This window comes from Sceloporus undulatus, chromosome 6 (assembly GCF_019175285.1).
Source record: "Sceloporus undulatus isolate JIND9_A2432 ecotype Alabama chromosome 6, SceUnd_v1.1, whole genome shotgun sequence".
Classification (NCBI taxonomy): domain Eukaryota; kingdom Metazoa; phylum Chordata; class Lepidosauria; order Squamata; family Phrynosomatidae; genus Sceloporus; species Sceloporus undulatus.
In genome coordinates, this window is record NC_056527.1 from 8,621,232 (window position 1) to 8,644,495 (window position 23,264).

The 23,264-nt window shown below is 41.8% G+C and overlaps 1 protein-coding gene across 1 annotated transcript in view; it reads left to right on the forward strand.

Annotated features, from left to right (window-relative positions):
- Positions 1–23,264, forward strand: part of LOC121932863 (sodium channel protein type 5 subunit alpha-like) — a 345,269-nt gene that overhangs the window by 173,858 nt on the left and 148,147 nt on the right. Inside the window, exons 11-13 of the mRNA XM_042471901.1 lie at positions 5,836–6,015; positions 9,757–10,137; positions 20,705–20,837. Of these exons, the coding sequence (XP_042327835.1) occupies positions 5,836–6,015; positions 9,757–10,137; positions 20,705–20,837 (694 nt within the window). The remainder of the gene's footprint in view (positions 1–5,835; positions 6,016–9,756; positions 10,138–20,704; positions 20,838–23,264) is intronic.

Here is a 23,264-nt window from a genome sequence, read left to right on the forward strand (position 1 = left end):
CATTAACATGCATCTTTTTACTTTTGGGATTTCAGTGACAATGCATTTCCGATATCACTTTATTTGTGCAATTGCGTGTGATAACCAATTGCTCAATTACTCGCCATTTTTAGTTTATTTGCAGGATGCTTTAAATGTGCTTTAATCTCTCTTTAATGCTGAAATTAGCCCTAGTGTGATAAACTGTGTCCTAGTGTGATAAACCTAGCCCTAGTGTGATAGTGTCCCAGGCTTCTAGTCCAACACTAAAAATCATTACACCAAGCTGGTGCTATGAATACCTGAACGTATGTGCAAAGTAGAAAAGAGAGGACCATGGTACCCATTGCAAACTGGAACATCAGCCCATTCTAAATCAGGTAACGTAGTGATGTGACAACAGCAAATGTCTCCAACCACTAATGTGTTAGACTACAATGCCCATCATCCAGACAGCATGTTTGTTGAAGTGGTGGTGACTGAATTCCAAGTTAAGGTTGAAAACCTCAACTTCTTAATCCTCTCATGTGAGGATAAATAATTAAAGTAGTTTTCTCTTGACTGCAAGAAAAAAAAAATCCTCCACAGTATTCTCCCTAAATTCAAGTGGCCCAAAGTGTGAAGGAAGAAATTACTTTGTGTTGAAAAATGTGGATTTTTGTGGGGAAATCCAGTTTTCTAAGCCAAAACTGGTTTTTGTCCAGGAACCAGTCTTTTTGCATTGAATACAAGGAATTTTCCAAAGGAAACTGGTATTCTGTGCAAAAAATTGTTGGGTTTTTTTTGCACACACACACCCTCCCCCAAATGTTTTCCCGTGCAGAGTATTTTCTCTGGGATCCCAGCACACTCAGAAAGTGAATACCCTCCAACATTTTGCATAAGAAAACTGAGACATGGGTGGCCAAATAGCATTGATTTTGCCTGAACTTACTGCGAAGGGCAAGATTTCTTTCCTCTTCTCCACACTCCTAACCCCTGAGTTAATGAAATGCAAAAACGTTTGCATTTTAAACTCAGTTTGCAGAAGTAAAAGTAAGTGGAGGACAGTGGAGGGAAATTATCCCAACAATTATCATCCAGTTGGTCTTACCTCAATACCAGGAAAGATTCTGGAGCAGATCATTAAACAGAGAGTCTGTGAACATCTAGAAGGCCATGCCATAATCACAAAAAGTCAACATGGGTTTCAGAGAAACAAGTCATGCCAGACAAACCTGATCTCTTTCTTTGATAAAATTACCAGCTTGTTAGATGAAGGGAATGCTGTGGATGTAGTATATCTTGATTTCAGTAAGGCCTTTGACAAAGTTCCCCATGACATTCTTGCAAACAAGCTTGTAAAATGTGGGCTAGACAAAGGAACTGTTAAATGGATCTGTAATTGGTTGACCGGCCGAACCCAAAGGGTGCTCAACAATGGCTCCTTTTCATCCTGGAGAAAAGTGACCAGTGGGGTCCCACAGGGCTCTGTCCTGGGCCCAGTGCTATTCAACATCTTTATCAATGACCTGGAGGACAGAATTGGAAGCATACTTATCAAATTTACAGATGACACCAAATTAGGAGGACTAGCTAATACTCCAGAGGACAGGATCAAGATTCAAAATGACCTGAATAGACTAGAAAGCTGGGCCAAAGCTAGCAAAATGAAATTCAACACAGAGAAATGTAAGGTATTCCACTTAGGGCGGAAAAATAAAATGCACAGATATAGGATGGGTGACACCTGGCTGAATGAAACTACGTGTGAAAGGGATCTGGGAGTCCAGTAAACCACAAGCTGAACATGAGTCAACAGTGTGATGAGGCAGCTAAAAAGGCCAATGCAATTTTAGGCTGCATCAATAAAAGTATAGTGTCTAGATCAAGAGAAGTAATAGTGCCACTCTATTCTGCTTTGGTCAGGCCCCACCTGGAATATTGTGTCTCGTTCTGGGCACCACAATTCAAAAAGGACATTGAGAAACTGGAGCGTGTCCAAAGGAGGGCGACTAAAATGGTGAAGGGTCTGGAAAACAGTGGAACACACTCCCTTGGAGTGTAGTGGAGTCTCCTTCTTTGGAGATCTTTAAACAGAGGCTGGATGGCCATCTGTCAGGTATGCTTTGACTGGGATTTCCTGCATGGCAGGGGGTTGGACTGTGGTCTCTTCCAACTCTACGATTCTACAATTCTATGATTCTAAATGAAAGGTGGACAGAGAAACTGGGACATTGTCAAAGCAGCTGAAAAAAATCAAATGACCGAGGATAAATCAGGACTGTCCCTGCTAATTCAGAACAGTTGGAGGATATAAAGTACCTTGTTGTTGGTCTACCCTACCCCACTCTGTGTCCATGGTTCTTAGATGTTAGGTAACCATCATCTACATGGTCAAGGGTCACATACCAATGCCGATAATTTCCCAAAACATTGGGGCAGAGGCAAAGTACCCTACCATCATGTTGTGCTTTCTGTGTAATCTCTGCCTTTCCCAGGAAAGCAGAAGTAACAGCCTGTGCTATTTCTGCTGATACAGATTTTTTTTGACAAGCAAAATCTTATCCCACAAAGTGACAGAACCTGCTGTGACCAGGGATCCAGAGTGATAAACACAAATTGTGGGCTTAAACAACAACAGCCCACATATATAATACACAGATAAGATGGACTTTTCTCCTCCACATGCCTGGACCGCATGCTCTCTGCCTCAGCTATCTGGAGGAATCACTGCAGGAAAACTCTGATAACACAAAGAGGTGCTAGAAATGGATCTGAAGCCAAATTCAGGGCATGCATTGGGCAGAGAAGAAAATAATCATAATATTGAAGCAGAATCTGGAAATGGGAGGAAAACCCCCCAGCGGTGAACATGTAGAAGGAACCTGTTAGCTAAAATGGATTTTTAAAAAAGATCCTATTAGGGCAGAGGAAAACTTCTTTTAATTGGTATTTTTCACATCAATCTGTACAGCATCTACAATCAAGTTTTATTGTTGTTGCTGTGTGCCTTAAGGTGACCCTAAGACAGTCCTATCACAGGGTTTTCTTTGCAAGTTCCTTCAGAAGGAGGTTTGGCATTGCCATCCTCTGAGGCTGAGAGAGTGTGGCTGCCCATGGTCACCAAATGGGTTTCCATGGCTGAGCAGGGATTCGAACCTGGTTCTCCAGAATCATACTCCAACTAGCAGACTTAAAGCCATGCAGTTCTGGACTATGCCACTTTGCTACCAAAGAGATCATATTTTCATTTCTTGATTAAATTTCAAACTTTCCTCCTTCCTCCTAGGATCTCAGTGTGAGGTACAAGGTCCCCCCCTTTTCCCCCCAGTTAATCTTTGCAACAACACTGTGAGACAAATCAAGCTGGAAGAGATGGCAATTGACCACCAGCAATCTGAAGTGGTATAATCCCAGCTGGGCTGCAGCATATAATCAAATACAGGGGAGTACATTGGTTCTTGGAACACTTGTACCTTCAGAAGATAGGATCTGGACTATAGTCAAACACTTGCCTCTTCCAGAGAGCTAGCCAGCACTTGGAAATGTTACTGTTTGGATTGCAGATCCCAGAATTCCCAAATCAAAATAGTTATGGCCATGCTTACTGGGGGATTCTGGGAATGCAGTCCAAAATAATAATAATAATAATAATAATAATAATAATAATAATAATAATAATAATAATAATTTATTTATATACCACTTTTCCAATGATCAAAGTGGTGTACAACAAGAATATAGGTACATACAGATTAAAAATATAAAATCCACAAATCTCAATATACATAAAAACATACAGCCAAGAGTCTTTTCAGTCAATGATGTGCAAGTCTATCAAGAGTAATGACTACAAAGAGTCAGTCAGAATAAATGTGTCTTCAGAGCCTTTTTAAAGGCATCCAAAGTGGAGCAGGCTCAGATTTCATCAGGAAGATAATTCCAGAGAGTAGGTGCTGTCGATGTATATGACTTCTTGTGAGTTGTTGACAACTTCACTCTCGGACATTCTAATAAGAATTTCCCTGATGTTCTGAGAGTGCGGGGCGGATTATGTGGGAGAAGGTGCTCCTTCAAGTAGCTCGGGCCCAAGCCATGTAGGGTTTTATAGGTAATAACCGACACTTTGTATTGGGCCCGGAAGCTAATGGGCAGCCAGTGAAGAGATTTTAATACCGGGGTTGGAGGTAGCCAACCATTGACAGTGATGGTTATTATGGGCCAAGGATCCCACTCCATTTGAAAGGAGCTTCTTTCATGCTAATCAGAGCTATTGTATTACATCTCTGCCCTGGTGTGCCTGGCTTATGGCCAATGAGTTGTTTTATTTGCACAAGAGCAACACTGGCAGTGTTTAAACAGCTGACCCCCTGCCCCTCACAACTATTGTTCCACTTGTTGAATAATGGGATGCTAACAGCTGTTTGAAGTTGGAAGATCAATAAAGCAAATCTGAAAAGAATGCTAATTAACTCGAACTAATGGTGTGGGCTGCAAATATTGAATGAAAAGCCATTAATTTCCTCCTCCTCCTAAGCATGGGGCTATCTTTGAAGACGATGATAATAATAATAATAAAAAGCCAACTATCTACGTGGAACAAGCTGTCTTCATGCTCACCACCAATTAACACATGACAATAGAGTGGGATGTTGAGGGTAGCTTGACTTGTATGAGTTTTCTACACATAAGTCGTGAAAGAAAAGGCATGGGCAGTGCATGTACACTGATGCATATACACTATGGGATGATGTGACTGGTGAAGCAACCTCAACAAATGTGTGTGCTGTTTTCATACACAAGGGTCTACTCCAAGCTCCATACACACACATTGGCATGAAGTTATTTCTGGGCAAGAAGTCACTGTGTAGGACATAGCCCCACAAGTTAAGGGCTCTTAACTTGTGTAGCTAGAACAGGCATGGTGAACAATTGGCTCTTCAGATGTTGTTAGACTGCAGACCACATCAACCCCCAGCTTGCTGGTTAAGGCTAAGGTGAGTTCGCAGTCCACTAACATGTGGAGAGTCACATGTATGATGGACAAAGTAGTTGTGTCCACACTCCCTCCAGAGATCAGCTTATCATGGCCCTCAAGATTGTTGGAAAGGAAGGGGCTGGAGAAAAGGGGAGGAATCAAAATATTTTGGAATTTAGAAGAAGCTAGTCAGAGAATGTGGTTTCCAGCATGGTGTAGTGGTTTGAGCATTGGACTATGAACCTGGAATTTGAATCCCGGCTCTGATGTTTCTTCAGAGGGGGGCTACCATTGAGATCCTCTGAGGCTGAGAGCATGTGACTAGCCCAAGGTCACATAGTGAGTTTTCATGGCCGAACTGGAATTTGAACCCTGGTCTCCAAAGTCAGACTCCGGGTTCATAGTGCAGTGCTCAAACCACTACACCATGCTGGAACACAACCAGAAATGGAAGGTGCCATAATTAAAAATTTGTGATGTTGGTAAAAAATAAATAAATAAAGCACCTCCATCTCCACCTTCCAATTTGAAATGGAAAATTTCTTTCAGGAAATTTCAGCTCCCAGTTATACTAGGTTGTCTATTTGAAGAATGCTGCTTCAAAGAATGCAAATTAATGCAAAGAAAGTGAATGGATGGATGTAAATGAGTAAGGATGCAGAGACAGCCGCCCCACTTCACCCTGTAAATTTCCTGGCAGATTGTAATTCATTTGGCATTCTTGAAATTCTACACATGTTTGGCCTGGGGAGGAATCACCCATTTGTTTAGAGCTTTGGATGAAAGGAGAATAAGCAAGGGTAGTTGGCATAATTGAAGTTCTAGACACATGGCCATCAAGCACACCATTAAAAATAGTAACATAGTTCTGCTTCATTTCCCTTCTTTTTTTCCAGGCATTAGCTCGAGGAATCGATTCAATGTCACTCAGCTCATTTGAAATGTCACCTTTGGCATCAAAAAACTCCAAAGAACGGAGGAGCAGAAGAAGGAAGAAAAAGTCCTCAGGGGCAGAAGATGACGGGGAAGACCAAAAGGGTCCAAAATCTGAATCAGAGGATGGCCAACGAAGGATGGTGAGTCTTTGCCTAAAATGAAGTAAAAACTCATTTGCAAGTTCCATCAAACGTAGTTGTCCTTCTGCACGAAGAATGGTCTCTAGCCTAGATTGGATGAATAAGTTAATTTAGAAACTAGTCACTCCAATGTCTACATTTTCTGAATCCTCTGGAACTTTTGGTCTGCACATATCTAATTCAAATACATCTCTTCTGTCCCACATGCATCTGAGCAAGTAGACTTTAGTCTATGAAAGCTCATGCTGCCAACTTTTTTCTTTCAGTTAGCTTCAAAGGTGCTATAAGATCTCTCTACATACTGATCCTGCAGACTAACATGGCTATATCTTTGAATTCTTATTCATACTAGTCTCATACTAGTCACTGGTCACTTTCCAACTCTGTGGTTTTGTTGATGAGAAGTGAGCAAACGGATGGTCTCCAGTGACAAAAATCAGGGATTTATTAGCGTGTACTCATGCTACGAACATTTCTGTGTTACTCCTGAAATATATAAATTCGATTGTCTAATCCAGATAACTGACTGCAGACAAAGGGGTACTTCTATTAATGATTTTCATTCCTTTTTGTTGAGTTACCTCCCCCTACAAGAGGAGCCGTACATACATTCACAGGCAGTAGCAGCTGATGGTTTCTGTAGGGAAGCCATTGATTGTACTGTAGCTGTTTGTAGCCATCTACAACAGGCACAGTAAACAGCAGATGGTTTCTGCACCAGGGATTTAGTCATACTTCAGACTATATTTCCAGAGTGCTGAGCCCAATCTCCCAAATATCCCTTTCAAAATCCAGAATAAAATGCGGAGTACATTCACTGCCCCCATTGACATGAGATAACACCAGCTGCCTCTGATGAGACAGATGCATGGACTTTCTTTTGTGTAGTACATTTTCTGCAGCCATTTCATTTATTTCCTCCCTTTCATTCCCTCCTGTACAGAAAAACGAGTGATGATCCTTACCTTATTCAAAGCTTTGCATCCACTCTTCCTAAAGGCAATGTCAACAAATCTATCATGTGCACATTATGAGGACCACCCATCCATCTATTACTTAGTAGTGTAGTATCTGCTTTGCATGGGGAAGCTCCATAGTTCAGACCTTGGCCTCCAGAGGTAGATCTCACATTTTGAGAATGGAAAAGAAAATCATTTACCTTGCAGCCTTGGAGTGCCCCTGTCACTCAGTATAAGGACTGCATGTCCATAATCCCACAGGATGAACCTGTGCAATCTGGTGTGACACAAACAAGAGAAGGATAGACTGCTACAAATTCATGAATGTTTATTCAGCTTCAGAAAAATAATACAGCAAAGAGCTGCAGTTATCCCCCTGTTCCACATTACCCACTCCTTTCCCTGGAAGTGCTAACCCACAGCTTCCCAAAACTGTCAGTTTAACAAAGGCAGTCTATGTAGAACCCCAGTGCCCATAATTGTTAGTGCCAATCAGAGCTGGCACATCAAAAGTCTGTAAAGGAGAGGCACAAATGTGATCTATAAATGACAAAAGTCACATAAACAACTATATGCTCAGAATGATTATTTTGTAGGGGTGACAAATGAATGGATCTGTTTTGTAGTTTCTTTCTGGGTTTCAGTGTGTGTGTGTGTGTGCGTGTGTGTGTGTGTTTGAGAGAGAGAGAGAGAGAGTTCCCTCTTCTTGTTTAATTGAGTGTGTTGCCTTGCTAATTACAAGATTGTTCATGCCAAAACAGCAGAGTGAGCTGCTGTGGTCTGAATCGATTTTGGCATGCTAAATAGAAAGTGCTGGGATGAACGCAGAGTGAAGCAACACATTTCTTTATCTGTTCCTTCAGTGGGTGAGTTACCTTTTCATCTTGCATTGATGCATTTGTCATGTACAAAGAACATGGCAGGAAGGGCTGGGCTTACCATACATCTTCTTTGCAAAAGGGTGCTCAGTGCCTTTTGAAAGGAGTGAAGTGAATGTTGTCTTTGTGCAGATAAATTCCAACCCCCTGCTCCCCTAATTATACTAACAAGAGAAGTCAACTTCAATTACTAGTTCACAGAAAACAGATTGTTTGCCCATTAATAATTAGAAACATTTGCCTCTTGTCCTTTGTCATTTCTGGCCAGAGTGCTCTAGGCCTGTGGTTTCCAACTATGCCCCATGCCCCTGTGAAATGTTTGATTAATGTTTGCACCCCTACAAAAATAATATCATATTTAGAGATGAAGAAGTCTAATTTGAACCACAAATTGAATTACGTACAATACTGCGGGTTAACAAATTGAACTTTAAATAATAAGCTTTTAACTCAGCGCATAAAATGCAAATCTCAGTTGAGCAATTAGATTTTAATTTATTCAGGGGAAAAAATTGTAAATAGTAAAATTAATCCCAGTTGTGAACATAAAATTAAATGACTTCCTTGCTTCTGCTTCTCAGTCATGATTTTGTCAATACGTGAAACTTCCTTGCTGACTGCATTCTGCAGGTCTGGCTGTGGATTCAGGTGATTCCTAGGGTTTGGCTTTCATTAACATAAAAAAAAAGATTAGTACAAGCATCTTCCCCCCCCCCCGCTCCCCCCAAATTACATTTCACACCACCTGGGGATGTGGGCACTCCAGGCTGGGAATCCCTGCTTTAGGTAGTTTTCAGTGGCATTACACCAGCCTAAGTACATTTGAAGAGTTTGTGCAAGAACGTATACTATGCCTCCTTGTACAGTGTCTTTGTGACAATTTCAGAGGGATAGCCAGAGGTTCCTCAGTGCCACTCTTTCCTCCTAAGCGATCTTGTGGGAGATCTCTACTACCTAGTACAGTACTGGTAAAACTGTGATACACCTCATTTAGGGGTATGGGTTGAGGCAGGATGAATCAATAACATATTAAGGCAATTGTTATGTAGAGAGATCTTGTAGCACCTTTGAGACTAACTGAAAGAAAGAAATTGGCAGCATGAGTTTTTGTAGACTTCAGTCTAAAATGCATTTGAGGAAGTAGACTGAAGTCTAGAAAAGCTCATGCTGCTAACTTCTTTTTTTCAGTTAGTCTCAAAGGTGCTACAAGATCTCTTTACGTACTGATTCTACAGACTAACATGGCTATATCTTTGAATATTAAGGCAATGTTTTTCTTGTTCTTCTTGCCACTAACTACAATCATGTCAACTCTGACTTACGGTAAATTTATGAATGAGAAACCTACAAGCCACCATGTTATCCCCAGCCCTGCTAAGGTCTTGCACACTCAGGGCCATGACTTTCTTGATTGTATCTGTCCACCTGAAATGCAGTCTTCCTATTTTCCTACTGCCTTCTACCCTCCCAAGTGTTGCTGTCTTTTCTGTGAGTCATGTCTTCTCATGATATGTCTAAAGTTGAAGCTGCATTTACACTACAGAATTAATGCAGTTTGTCACTGGTTTAACTGCTGTAGCTCAATGCTATGGTATGCCAGGATTTGTAATTTTGTGAGATATTTACCCTTACTGTATCTATAAGAGAGCTCCAGTGCCACAACAAACTACGAATCCCAGGATTCCATAGGATGGAGTCATAACAGTTAAGCAGTGTTAAACTGCCTAGTGTGGCAGCAGCCTCACAAGGCAAAAGTTGGGTTCAAAAGAGAATAACCATAATTATTGTAATAGCCAAATGTGATGGTAGAGTAAATCCTAAAAGTTAGTAAGTCATTTGTAAAATCTACTTCCTTTCTCTCTCACCCCCAACTTTCTTTCCTCAACCTCTTTGTATCTTTCAAGACTGTCCTGGGTTTTACTTCTGGCTCAATGGAGAATTCAATGAAGCGCAAGGCCAGCCATGGAAGTGTCTTCAGCTTCCGGTTGCGTAGCAGGGACATTGGCTCAGAAGCAGATTTTGCTGATGATGACATTAGCACTGTTGGGGAGAGTGAGAGCCAACATGGGTCCTTGCTGGTTCCAAGGAGTGGAAGGCGGCTGAGTGTGCAAAGCCAAGCAAGCCATAGCTCTCCAAACTACACACTCAATGGCAAGAGAAACAGCTCGGTGGATTGCAATGGTGTGGTTTCATTGATTGGAGGTGGAGGGAGCCCAGACCCAACGACTCCAACCGATGTGTTGTTACCACCAGTTGTTACAGACAAACCTGGAACTGATGACACGGTAGGTTTGCTTTTATTTTTACACTCCATTCAGATTCTCTGTGGCTTGAATCGAATGATTAGTCCCAAACAGTGTAGACCCACTGAATCAATTGGATTTAGATATGTGTTGATTCACAAGTCAGCAGTTACTTCATTGTGTCTCCTCTAGTTCAGGCTCACCAACAGGATTCAGACCTTTATTATCCACCAAATCAGACAGAGGCCCCCATCAAGCCATGTATTTGGCTTCCACAAGCTCTTCATGCAACACTGGAGTTTAGAAAAATGCTCTTACCCAAATCCTGGGATTCTGGGAATTGTAGTACAAAAAAAAAAAAGATTTCCAAACTCTGGTTGGAATAACAGTGATGGACTGGCAAACAGCTAACAAAGGAAGTTGGTGCCTTTGGTGGGACATCATCTCTTGCTTCTATGTTTCACAAGTTGTATATGACTGACAGGAATTCATAAACAATGTGTTGCTACAGTTACAGAGGCTGGTGGTCCAGTACCCTCAAAAATGCCCACCACACATCCCTATTACTTTAAGAAAAACTCTGGCCCTTAAAAATAGCAATGAACATGACAAGAATAATAGGTAGAGAATTAATTATGAGTAAGACTTTCAAATGCTCCCAGGTGTGATGTTTTACCCAAAGTTTCAGTCACCAGTATGTCAGCATTATTTGCTCCAGGTATACTTTCTGCTTGTCTTGCCTGGCATTCCAGCCTGTGCTTTGCTCCTGCTGTTGAGTCGTCTTCCATGCTTTAGCTGCTGTAGCCAAGGTCCAATTTCCTATCTCTTATCTTATATGTACTAGGAAAGCCCTGTCTAGTTCTGTACAGAATGACCTACAGAGTTCTATAACATAATTTGTATAGTGCATATTGTGTTACTGGTTTTTATCTATTTTTATGATGTGTTTGTAACTGGTTTTAATTCTGTGTTTTGATATTTTGGAAAAGTGGTATATAAATAAAATTTATTATTATTATTATTATTATTGTTGTTGGGAAGCTGTTAGTGACATAACTAATAGACAGGTGTGTTTTATGCATGTGCGTGTCCTCTTTTATGAGCCAATGTGGTGTAGTGGTTTGAGCACTGGACTATAACTCTGGAGATCAGGATTTGAATCCCGGCTCAGCCATATAAACCCACTGGGTGATCTTGGACAAGTCACACTCTCTCAGCCTCAGAGGATGGCAATGGCAAGCCCCCTCTGAAGAAATGTGCCAAGATAACCCTATGATAGGTTCAACTTAGGATTGCCAAAAGTCATAAGTGACTTGAAGGCACACAGCAACAGCAGCAAATGTCCTGTTGTGAACAGGGCTCAAGGGGCAATTCTCCAGGATCTTGCCCCCTGCCTGAAACTATAATGGGGCTAAGTATTTTTGGATATGGTACAGAGACCACAATAATGAATAAAAAAATTAAAGATGGCCCACGAGAAACACAAGAGCCAGTGTGGGGTAGTGATTTGAGTGTTGGACTATGACTGTGACTCTAGAGACCAGGGTTCGATTCCCAGCTTGGCTGTGAAACCCACTGAGTTATTCGGCAATATTGACTGGGAGATTCTGGACATGTAATCCTAAAAAGTAACTTTTTAAAAAGCTCTGCTGTTGCCTGTAGCTTATTTGACCACTACAGTCACTGCAGTGTGTTGCAATATCTATACCGAAATCCAACTGCTAGTCCCAACTATGGTAATTACATTGAATGAATGGGAACTGAGCAATTCAACATTTAAGTAAGTTCCATGGATTCAATAAGTCTATTTTAATTGTGTCTAACATTAGATTTAACATCCAAAGGGGTCTTCTTTTGAGACCAACTGAGAGAGAAATGATGGGTCTGCTAATATGGTAATGGAAACAGAGGACAACGTAACCTCCAACATTCCACAGATGAAAACCAGGACACAACATCAAGCAATATCAGAGTGTGGTCAAGACAGCAAAAGTTATTAATGAGGAGAAACACACAAGCTAGGAGAGGCTGCAGCAATTTGCTTTTGCCTGAGCTTATAGGGAAGGGCAAGATTCTGCTTTTCTTCTCCTTCTTCTGAATTAATGGAGTGAGGACTACCTTTGCACTTTGCACTTAATTTGCAGCAACTGAAGTAAGTTGAGGACAGAGGTGGGAAGTGGCAGTAGGAGAGCAAAAGTGGGGCATTTTAAAAACAGCTGAAAAAGTGGGAAAAGAGAGGATAAATTGGAACTGTCCCTGCCAGATCAGGAGGGTAAGAGGCAGGTGAGCAAGCAGAGAGGACTCAGCTCTCATTCCCATTGCAAATTGTTACAGAGGCAAGGTTGTCATTCTGTTCCCTCTCTGTATAGCAAACTGTGGTGGGTACAAGAGGCAGGGCTCACTGCAAAGTCACTTCCCTATCTCTATATATATTCTCTCTCTCTCTGACCTTTTAATGGCTGTAGGACACTTTCCTGGGGGCAGGAGAGATATAGAGCAATGCACAGAAAGTAGCTATGCTTCACTGCTATCTCTCTTACCTGCTGGCCAACACCTGGTGCCATTCCTTCCCCTGCCAAGACTGGTTTCTCTGGGTCCAGCTCTGAGCTCCTGTTTGTACTTCAGCTCCTGTCAGTTAGGTGTTCAGAGGAAATTCCCTGGTCTAGCACAATTTCACAGTTCCTTTGTTCATTGTGATTTTTGAAAAGGTGGAGGTGACAGTGGGAAAATGGTTGTTATGTTATTGTGAAAGAAAAGCCCTTAGAGAGTACACAAGATAAAAGTAGACATGAAGCTACTATGCTCACATGGGTACTAGTATTCTCATAAGCTACATATGTATGTATACGTTTCCCCCAAATTGCTGTATTTTAACCCCATGGAAATAATCAAATGATGTGCAGAAAAATCTCAACGTTGGCTTCATTATGATTTAGTAATGTTCACACGAGAAGGGAACCTATTGCTGTGTTATGAAAGAAGTAGACTGTGAATCATTTCCCCCAAGATTGAAACTAAAATAAACCCTTTGTAAATGTACTTAAACTTATTTTGAGGTGCAGCAAAATAGAAGTGTTCGAACTCTGCCTCCATCCAACATCACTGCTGATTTAAAGATTAAAACACTGCATCTGCCTGGAGTGTGAGACCTAAATCTAAACTTTTTTTTTCTAAATACAAGCTTTTTTCGCTCTCGGTTTGTCTCAGAGATGCTACAAGATCCCTTGGGATGTTAAATATAATTGTGAAAGACAATTAGAGTAGACCTACTGAATCAATGGAACATACTTAAATGCTGAATTGGTCAGTTCCTATTGAGTCAATATATTTACCATAGTTGGGACTAGCAGTTGGATTTCGGCATAGATATTGCAACATACTACCGGTTATGCTTAAATGGGTTACAGGTAGGAGCAGAGCTTTTAAAAGATTACTTTTTTAGGATTACATGTCCAGGATCTCCCAGCCAATATGGCTGTCCCCTATCACAGGTTCCCCCTATGCCTACCACATATATTGGAATTATTGGACTGCATCTCTCACAATTTATCACCACAACCTGTGCTGTTTAGTGTTGATGGCAGCTGCGAATCAACACCATCTGGAAAACCACATGCTCTATGACCCTGTTCTAGAACCATACATATTTTCTTGTGAAGTTCGTTTCTTGTTGTTGTGTGTCTTCAAGTCATTTCTGCTTTATGGTGACCCTATCATGGGGTTTTCTTGGCAAGAGTTTTTCAGAGACAGTTTGCCATTGCCCTCCCCTGAGGCTGAGAGCATGTGGCTCCCCCAAGGTCACCCAGTGGATGTTGTTGCTGAGCTAGGAATCAAACCGTGGACTCTTGCGTCACAGTCCAACACTCAAACCACTATGCCACTCTCGCTCATGTGTTTCTTATGAGCTGCCTTTAATTTCCTTATTCATTAGTGTGGTCTGTGCCCCATATCCAAAAAACACCTAGCGATGGCAACAAGAGTTCTTCATTTTGCTCATTTAATCCTGTTGTTCCTCTGTCCCGCGAGTTGTTCATTCATCTCCCACTTCAGTCAGCAGGAGATGAGAACACTCAGCTTTAACAAAGAAGTAAATTGGTCTGAATCCCATGGTAGCTAACAGGGATCTTCCTACTATTCTTTGCATCATAGACTGTCCATTTTGGGTCCTGAAACCATCACACGGACTTCTCCTCTGATGCTACCTTCCAGCCTTCTTTTTAAAAAATCTTCAAATGTCTCTTGAAAATTAACTGCAATGGGCAGCCGGTGGGAAGCACTCTTGGCACCTCTGTGGTTGTCTAGGAAATCTCACCGAGGTGCTAAGCAACAGATGCTCACTTTGGTGATGCAGAGGGAAGGATGCTCTCACTTCTGCAGACTAGGTTTGGAATTTCATCAATGGAAGCCCATGCAAAATGAGCTAAAACTAATTGGCTGCAAGCCTGGAGGCCTGATAGATGCAAATCCCCTTTTAGAACAAAGATGCAAGTAATCATGCTAAACGGTTGTGTTAAATTCACCCATGAATGGTGTTTAGTGCTGATTTATTTTTAAAGGATGTGTCTATGCTGTTTAGTTCACACATCATTTATATGCCACGAAAACATCTTGGCTCATTTTGAAGATTCCCAGGAAACAGTAGTGTAGTGGAAGCAGAGTTTGAAAGCTTACTTTGTAGGGCTACAAGTCTAAGATTCGCCTAGCCAGTGTGCCATGAGGCAAGCTTACATGTTGTAGTCCCCAAAATTAACATTTGAAATCTCTGGTTGTGAGTTAAGAATTTTGCATTCCCCCAACATCTCTCAAAATAAAGCTGCTAGGGAGTCCTGGGGCAGGGCCATATCTGTTGTAGTAGTTCATGGGGCATTGGTACACTAAGGACTTAGTTTTTTGTTTTGTTTTTTGTTTGTTTTTTTATTTTGTAATGGAAAACAACATTTTGGTAAGGGAAGCTTTGGAGGGTATGTTCTGTGAGTCTGTTAAATTGTCAGAACAAGATCTGCTTCAGATACAAATGGAAAGAGCAAACTATTGGGCAATTGCACAAGAATGTAAGAAAAAGACATTTTCCAGTTGGTGTCTATTTCCACAGGGCCGGCCTTAACACTGTTGTTGCCTCAAGCAAAACAATGCTACCAGCGCCACTGCATAATCTTATGTGCTTTACCAGCAATGGAAGTGAAGAGGTATTTTGTTTCAGTACATGCTCTAGTGAGAGCCATTTTCCATCTCTAGGTGAAGAGGAGCATCTCAGGCCTTGAAGGAAAGAGAAGTCAGGCCAGACAAAAGTTTCCAGGGATATTTTCCCTCCTTGCAAACGATGTGTGACTTCTTCCATTCTACAATAGAGATGTTATTGTTAATTGTTTTTGGTTTGGTTTGTTAATTTCATTCTTGAGGGAAGCAAGGGGTAATTTCTGCAATTTTCTTCCCAGCCTGAGAAATTTTTGAATACTGTAAAGTTTTGAAAGACAGTTCCCTATTCCTGGTCTAAAAAATCAAGATATTTGCAGCCGAGTTTCCCAGAAATTCAGTAGACCAGACCACTACAATTGTCTTTTTGACAGAGTGGCGGGGTCAAAACAAAGTTGCTTATTGTTGTTGTTATTATTATTATTATTATTATTACTGTTACGCAGCCACTTACCTGTGAAGACCCCAGTCACAGGTTGTTATGATAGAAGGGGGAACTTGGCCACATGGTGAAGCCTGGCACCTTGTTTTGCCCTTATGGACTGTGGTGCCCCCTTATAGCCACACTGGCCCAGTTAGGTGCCAGGAATGGGAACAGACCAGGTCTGCAGGTAGGATATCATGGAGTTGGCCCATGGTATCCTGCCCATGTGTCCAGCGTCTTTGACCCATCCCTTGTAAACGTGTTCTAAATTCAGAGCATTTGTTGGTTCTGTTAAAAGAGACATGATTTTTCTGATTATGTGAAATTTGTTAAGATGAACCAACATGGACTGATTTTTAATTTAAATACAAAAAATGAAGAAAAGAAAAAAAGACCAGGGAACCATTTTTTGACAAAATCCTGGAACAAGTCATGGTAGACTTGTTCTGTGTCCTTTTTCTTTTGTTCCTTGCCTGCTGATAGAGCTAGTGTGGTAGATCTTCATATTTCCTGTCTACATATACATATGTTTGGGTGGCACTGTGCCTACATCCAAGCTGTTCAGCCTGTTTATTGTGGAAATCACTTCCTTTTAAGCCATGACCAAGTTAGAACGAAGGTCAGCCGTTCTTAGTTAACATTGGGAAGAATGCCTAATGTGCCAGGAACCTCCTCCTCTATAGGAAATCAACATTTGTCCATTCCTTATGTGTTCCTGTCTTTGTCACACCTGTTGGTATTTTTGCATCATTCAAAAAAAAAATTAACAGAGACCAAGAGTGGAAAGCAAAGATCTCAGGCTTGCCAAAACTGGCAGATGAAGATGTTCAGCATGCACTGTGGGAGAGGAGCCACGACTGCAACCATATAATAGCAATAGCAGCTTCATTTCTATTCTGCCTCATACCTCACTAAGCAATGCTTAAGCGGTTTACAACTGTAAGCTAATTGCCTCCAACAAGCTGGGTACTCATTTTTGTACCCTCAAAAGAATACAAGCCTGAGTCAAGCCTGAACTCACAACCATTTCTTTGTCTTTTTGGCCATCCACTGTATTCTCAGCACTCTCCTCCAGCACATCTTAAATAAGTTTATTTTCTTCTTATCTGCTTCCTTCACTGTCCAAATCTCACATGCATACAAGGTGATGGGGAATACAATGGATTCAATTATTCTAATTTTTGTGCTTAGTTGTATATCTTTACTCTTTAGGAATTTGTCTAGTTCTTGTCTACCCTTCTCATTCATAGTCTTTTTCTGATGTTTTGACCGCAGTCTCCATTCTGATCAGTGTTTGATCCAAAGTATAGGAAATCTTTAACTCATTTCATTTTACTGCAGTGTAATTCTGTCCACCTGAAGCCAGTAGTTCATCATACATAAAGAAGAGCTTGTGTTAATGCAGTCTGTCATTTACATTGTGGTCTGCTTAAGCCACTATTAATGCCTTAAAAGCTTCTCAATTTACGTGGCAAATTAAAGCATCATTGTTGATGAAGCTTTGACTTTAGTACCTGGCTCGGCTAATAATGAATTTGGTTTTTTTGAGCTCTCTCAGAGAATTCTCAGAAAAAGTATGGGCCTTTTCTGAGCTTTTTCATTCAACTTTATTTGATTACCAGCATATTTGCATTGAGAAGTACACAGCGTACATAAAAATGTAAACGGTCCAATGTTCTTTGTATGAAATTCAGTGGTACATTAAAAGAGGCAGATTTGAATTAGTGAAGGTAATGGAGGAGGCAGATGTTTTCTATTGCTTTGTTGTGTTAAAAAGTAACACGAGTTCCTCATGCCTTCATGAATTGATTTTCAAATCTCAGATTCTTCCTTGAACTTATATAATATGTCCATTTTTAAAAATGATTGCAAGAACCCATATGTTAAGCAACCAGTCAAATAATGAAGAAAAAACCATTCTTTTCCCAAAACGACTCTTTAAAAACTCTGTATTGTGTGCCTTCAAGTCATTCTTGACTTACAGCGATCCTATCACAGGGTTTTCTTGGTGAGATTTGTTTAGAGGAGGTTTTCTATTGTCATCCTCTGAGGCTGAGAGCATGTGACTTACCCAAAGTCACTAGCAACTATTAATACATTAATGGTAAATTCCATATCCCAAAAGCAAATGAACGGAGGCTTGGCCTCAGCACTCTCTGCCCCCATTGGGGTTGCCAGGTAAAAGAAGGGACTTGACCATGTCCCTTTAATTTAAGGGAGGGCAAATAGTGCCTTAGTCCCTCAGGGCCATTTCAGTGACCCTCCTGGAGTAAAAAAAAAAGCTCCCCGATGCACTCTAAGGGATATGAGGAGCAATCTGCCACATTTTGGCCCCTCTGGGGGCCTTCTATTCATTTCCTGTTAGCAAAGCCCTGTCTAGTGCATAAAATGGCCCAGAAGGATATTATAGCAAAAATGCTGCCCATGCCCCTGAAAGGGTGCTCCATATTTGCCTACACCTCCTTTAATGGTTGTGTAGAAAAGGGGCAAACCTTTCTGGAAGTCCCTCTGGCTACATAACCATTAAAGAGTCAGGGGTCCCATCTCTTATGTCTGCTGGCAACCGCAACACCAATAGATGAGGGGTAGCACTGAGGAGAGGGCACTAGTATCTGAGGGCTCCAATGTTAGCGGAGTACTGAACCCACTCTGGCTTTCAGTCTGAAATTTAAAGGTGTAATCCAAGGTGCTAAAGCTATTTTGGGGTAGCATTCAGCACCTTGGATAGTTTCCTATCATTTGTACATAGAGCCTGTACAGACTGGCATTATACGCCAGCGTGGAGATGTGGCGTACGCATGCCATCCACCCTCATGCCACCCTCATGCTGGCATCACATCATACACTCAACCACATGGTGGGGCATCACATGCTCCATTGGTGCTGTGTTTAAATGCGCTGTGCCAAAGGAACACTGAAAAGCTGCGACAGTGGTGGCAGTGGCTAGAGCACCCTTTCCATGGTGCAAAAAGATGCTGCTTTTTGTGGCTTCTTTTTGCACTGTGGAAAGGTCAGATTGCGGCCATGGCATGCAGTTGCTGCAGCCCTGATCCAGCAAGGAAAGGGGTGGCACAGAGCCGCCCCTTAGGGGTGGTCTGTTGAGCCCCTATATCTCAGAGTGGATTCACTGCTGCATTCACATGGAAGCCTCCAGCAGTCACTGCTCCAAGGAAAGGGCCCTACTAGAGCCATGTGTTGTCCTCATCCTCATCATTTGATGCTACCCTACATGCTCAGGAGTGTCCTTCGTCCTGCTAGAGTGTATGGGAGTTGTAGTTTCCTGCTTCTCCCAATGATTTGAACTGGCCAAGCACCCCAATAGCAAATTATTATTATTATTATTAACCTTTATTTATAAAGCGCTGTAAGTTTACACAGCGCTGTACATCAATTTTTTTTAGTCAGACGGTTCCCTGCCCTCAAATGATGACAAAATCTCTCCTCTACCCTTCAAGAGTACTTTGGCTTAGGGAGAAGACTACCTGGCTGATTGCCATTATGAGCTGGGCCTGAAGTGACTCCCAGCTCTGAAATGTTCTACCATCTCTAAGTTGCAAACTTTGCCAAAGAAGCTTTTAAAATGCAGCGTACCTTCCCATAGCAGTAGTTTTAAAACCACAACTCTCAAAAGACAGATGTATTTGATAGCTCTATAGATCTTCATTTACATGTAAATTGTAGCACAATATATTTGTCTCCATGGAATTGGGCCAATTCAAGTGGGAAACATTTGCAATCAGCCCAGACTGAGGAAGAAATAGATGTGATCCACCAACACCACTCTTGGGTGTATTCTTCTTCCTCCTTCCCAGTTTCTTAGCATCTTTCTTACCTGTCTGGATTTGGTAGAGAAGGCCAACTTACCATTAGGCAGAGTAAGGCTGCTGCCTCAGGTGGAAAATACTGAGGGACAGCAGTGGCAGCCTATGCCCCTCAGCCAGGGCGCTTAACCTAAAATATCTTGGTATCTGTGGTTCCAGCCTTTTTCTTTCATCCCTGCTTCCAAAGAACATACCAGGAATTGTCTTAACAGAAACAAAGGCGCATTACAAACCACCATAAGGGACGTCCTCAGGATGTCCTAGGTTTAAAAAGGGGTGCCACTTCTTGACGCCCCCAAGCCTAATACGTCCTGAGGACGTACAAGATGGCAGCGCCCCATCTACATGGGGGCTGACATGATGGCGTCACGAACACGCCACCTTCAAACCGTGTCGCACCGTGCGAGAGCACTTAGACTACATCTCAAGGGCTGTATCTTTTTAGTCACTGCCCAAACTAAACTGCTGCCTTCAGGTCTAGTGAAGGACTCCCTCCTATTGCCAGCATTGGATAAGTTTCATTTACTTCTCCAATCTGTTTCTGTACATCTAATTGAGAAGAGGAGCAGGGACGTAGCCAAGGGGGGGTTCTTGGGGTCCAGACCCCCCTTCCATTAGATAAAATGAATGGTGTGTGCTGCCGCGCCGCCGCACCCAAGCCCCATTATAATGGTGGCACTTAGTCTGGACCCCCCCCCTTCCCAAAATCCTGGCTACGTCCCTGAGAGGAGGCCAATACATTGTCCTTTGCCTAAAGTAGAAAAAATGCCCTTGATTGGCCCTGTTGCTGTTTCCTTGAACACGTTGTTATACAGAGGGGTGATAGAACTGTCCCTTGGGACCTCTAGGTCTGATTAATAGACTGCTAGGAATGTTACCCACCATTTGTCTGGGTTGAAATTGATGCTTTTGCTTATGATTTTAATGAAACCAACCAACAAAAATAACTGGTGACACCTACAGTCCTGAAATCTTGTTTTACACCAAGTTCCTTATGCAAAACACAGATTCAGGGTATATTTTCCCAGTCTCCTCCCTTCCAGATGTGTGGCCATCTTGGCTGCAGATAACAGGAGAGGCATTCAAAAGGGAGGATGCCGGGTTGAGGGAGGGTTGATTTAAGGTCATCAGGTGTGTGTGTGTTATTCATTGGATGTGTTTGTTCAAGCAGACATCTCCATCTGAAGACCTCATCAAGAAACAGTTTTTGTCACCCCAGCGCCTTTCAGTAGATCAGCCTGAGGAACATTTTCAAAGGCAGCGAGCTGTGAGTGCTGTCAGTATCATCACCAGTGCCATGGAAGGTAAGACATGTCTTGGTAAGTTGAAAGGTGAAGGACATTCTCAAAGAATAGCCAAAGAGCTGTAGCAAGATGGTAGGCCATGGCAACACTTATTTTCAAACAACAGATCACAGAATTCCCCATGCTGCCCTTTTTCACGAGGGGCCTCTGGGAGTTGTAATCTAAATGGCATGTTGCCATGTTCTCAGCCACCCACCGCACCTGTCTGCTGAAAGACACAATGTGGAGGAATCAAAGGTGGGAAATTTGCAGCCTTCCACATGTTGCCAGCTTGAAGAGATGTGCCAGAATATTCTCCTTTAGTTCTTCCCTATTTAAATATTGATTTTATTTCTGTTTATGTGAGGTCATAGAATCATAGATTTGGAAGTGACCACAAGGGCCGTCCAGTCCAACCCGCAAGTTGAAGGCTTTCATGGCCAGCATCCATAGTTTTGTGGAGTTTATTACTGACATTTCACCAGCAGTTGTGACTGGCATCTTCAGAGAATGCTGGCATGGAAGAGAGTGGGGTATATATACTCTTGGTTGAGAGGAGGTGATTGGCATGTTAATCTGTGTATTGTTCTGTTGCTGAATGGCAAGGCTTCGAGGGACTCCATTTACTTAATGATCCATTGTATGCTAGGAATCCTGCTCACCCCGGGTTTCATTTCATTTGCATTTGTTGGATATTGATATTTCTGTTTTTCAAGACTGGTAGCCAAGGACAGGAGGCTCGCTCTCACAGCCGCAGGAGTTTACAGCATGCAGTGCAGCTGTGGACAAGTCTATGTAGGGATTATCAAATGCAGTGGTCAAACATGAATCAAGGAACACAAGAGACACTGTAGACTGGATCAGCCAGAAAAATCAGCAGTAGAGAACATGTTATAAACCATCCTGGGCATAAAATGTTATTTGAAAACCCTGAAAGTCTGGACCATGCCAACAACTATCAGGTCAGAATGCACAGGGAAGCCATTGAAGTCCATAAACACCCGGACAATTTCAACAGGAAAGAAGAAACCCTTAAAGTAAACAAAGTTTGGCTATTGGTCCTGAATAACACCAAAATCAAGACCCAGTAAATTCAAATGAAAACCACCCAGGGTGAGGGGGATTCCCAGCAGACGATGGATCATTAAGTAAACGAAGTCCCTCTAGGCCTTGCCATATATACCCCACTCTCTTCCATGTCAGCATTCTCTGAAGATGCCACAGCTGCTTGCGAAACATCAAGAATAAACTCTTCTAGGACATGGCCTCATAGCCCCCCCCCCCCCCCCCCCCCAAAAAAAACCCCTATTTCTGTTTATGTTTCTGTCTTCCATTCTTTCCAGCACAAGATTTGCCTATGGAATTCTTCCTCAAGGTTTCTTTTGTTTAAAGTGATCTGATAGATGAATAATGCTTTCAATTCAAATGTTTCTAAGTATTCAGGATATTTATAAATAGAAGCAGCTTCGCAACAATAAAATATCTACAGAATGGAGTCTGGTAAAAGCGCTGAAATTTCTTCTTTAACTTGACATTTCACATTTGAGGTTGCATATATGTGTGCAGGAGGTTGAGGCGGTTAGAATGGAGTGTACCATTTCAAAGGACAAGTGGGAGAATAACGTGTCTGAATTTTACCCCTCATAAAAACAAAGTGCAATTAGAAAATGAGGACACTGGGGAGAAAATGAAGACATTGGGGGTTTTTTCTTCATAAAATCTAGAAATGATTTCAAAAATACCTTTGGATACTGTCCATCATTTCACAGAAGAAAACTGGGACATGTGTGGCCAAGCAACATCAGAAAGTGGTTAAGATGGCAAACGTTATTAATGAGGAAGAACAAAAAAAGTCTACTTCTCAGTATTCCTTTCCTAAGTAAATCCTATTAAATTCATGGGTTGCCACAAGTTGACAGGTGACTTGAAGGCACAGATATACACATACGCAGAGGAAGAAACTGCAGAACCACCCCTGAGTATTCCTTGCCTGCGAAAATCCTATGAAATTCATGGAGTCACTATAAATCCATAGGTGACTTGAAGGCACATACACACACCATGTTGGAAAGAGCATATCTCTGCTACCTCCTCCCCTCCGCTGTAGTTAAAACAGTGCAAACTACTTTTGCCTTTTCAACTCAGTTTGCAGCAATTGAAACAAGCCAAGGGCTAAGGGAGGAAATGGGAGGAGGAGGGAGAAACTGGGATATTTTAAAAGCAGCTGAAAAAGTGGGATGGCAGAGGATTAATCAGATCTTTCCTTGACAGATCCTAGGTATGCCTTCAATATCTGAAGGGCATGACAAATCCTGCTCCTGTTTTATACCAATGGTTTTGCATTGCAGGATTATATCTAAATGATTGGGAACTTGTAAAAATAAAAATAACTATTTTAATTATTATTATTATTATTATTATTATTATTATTATTATTATTATTATTAT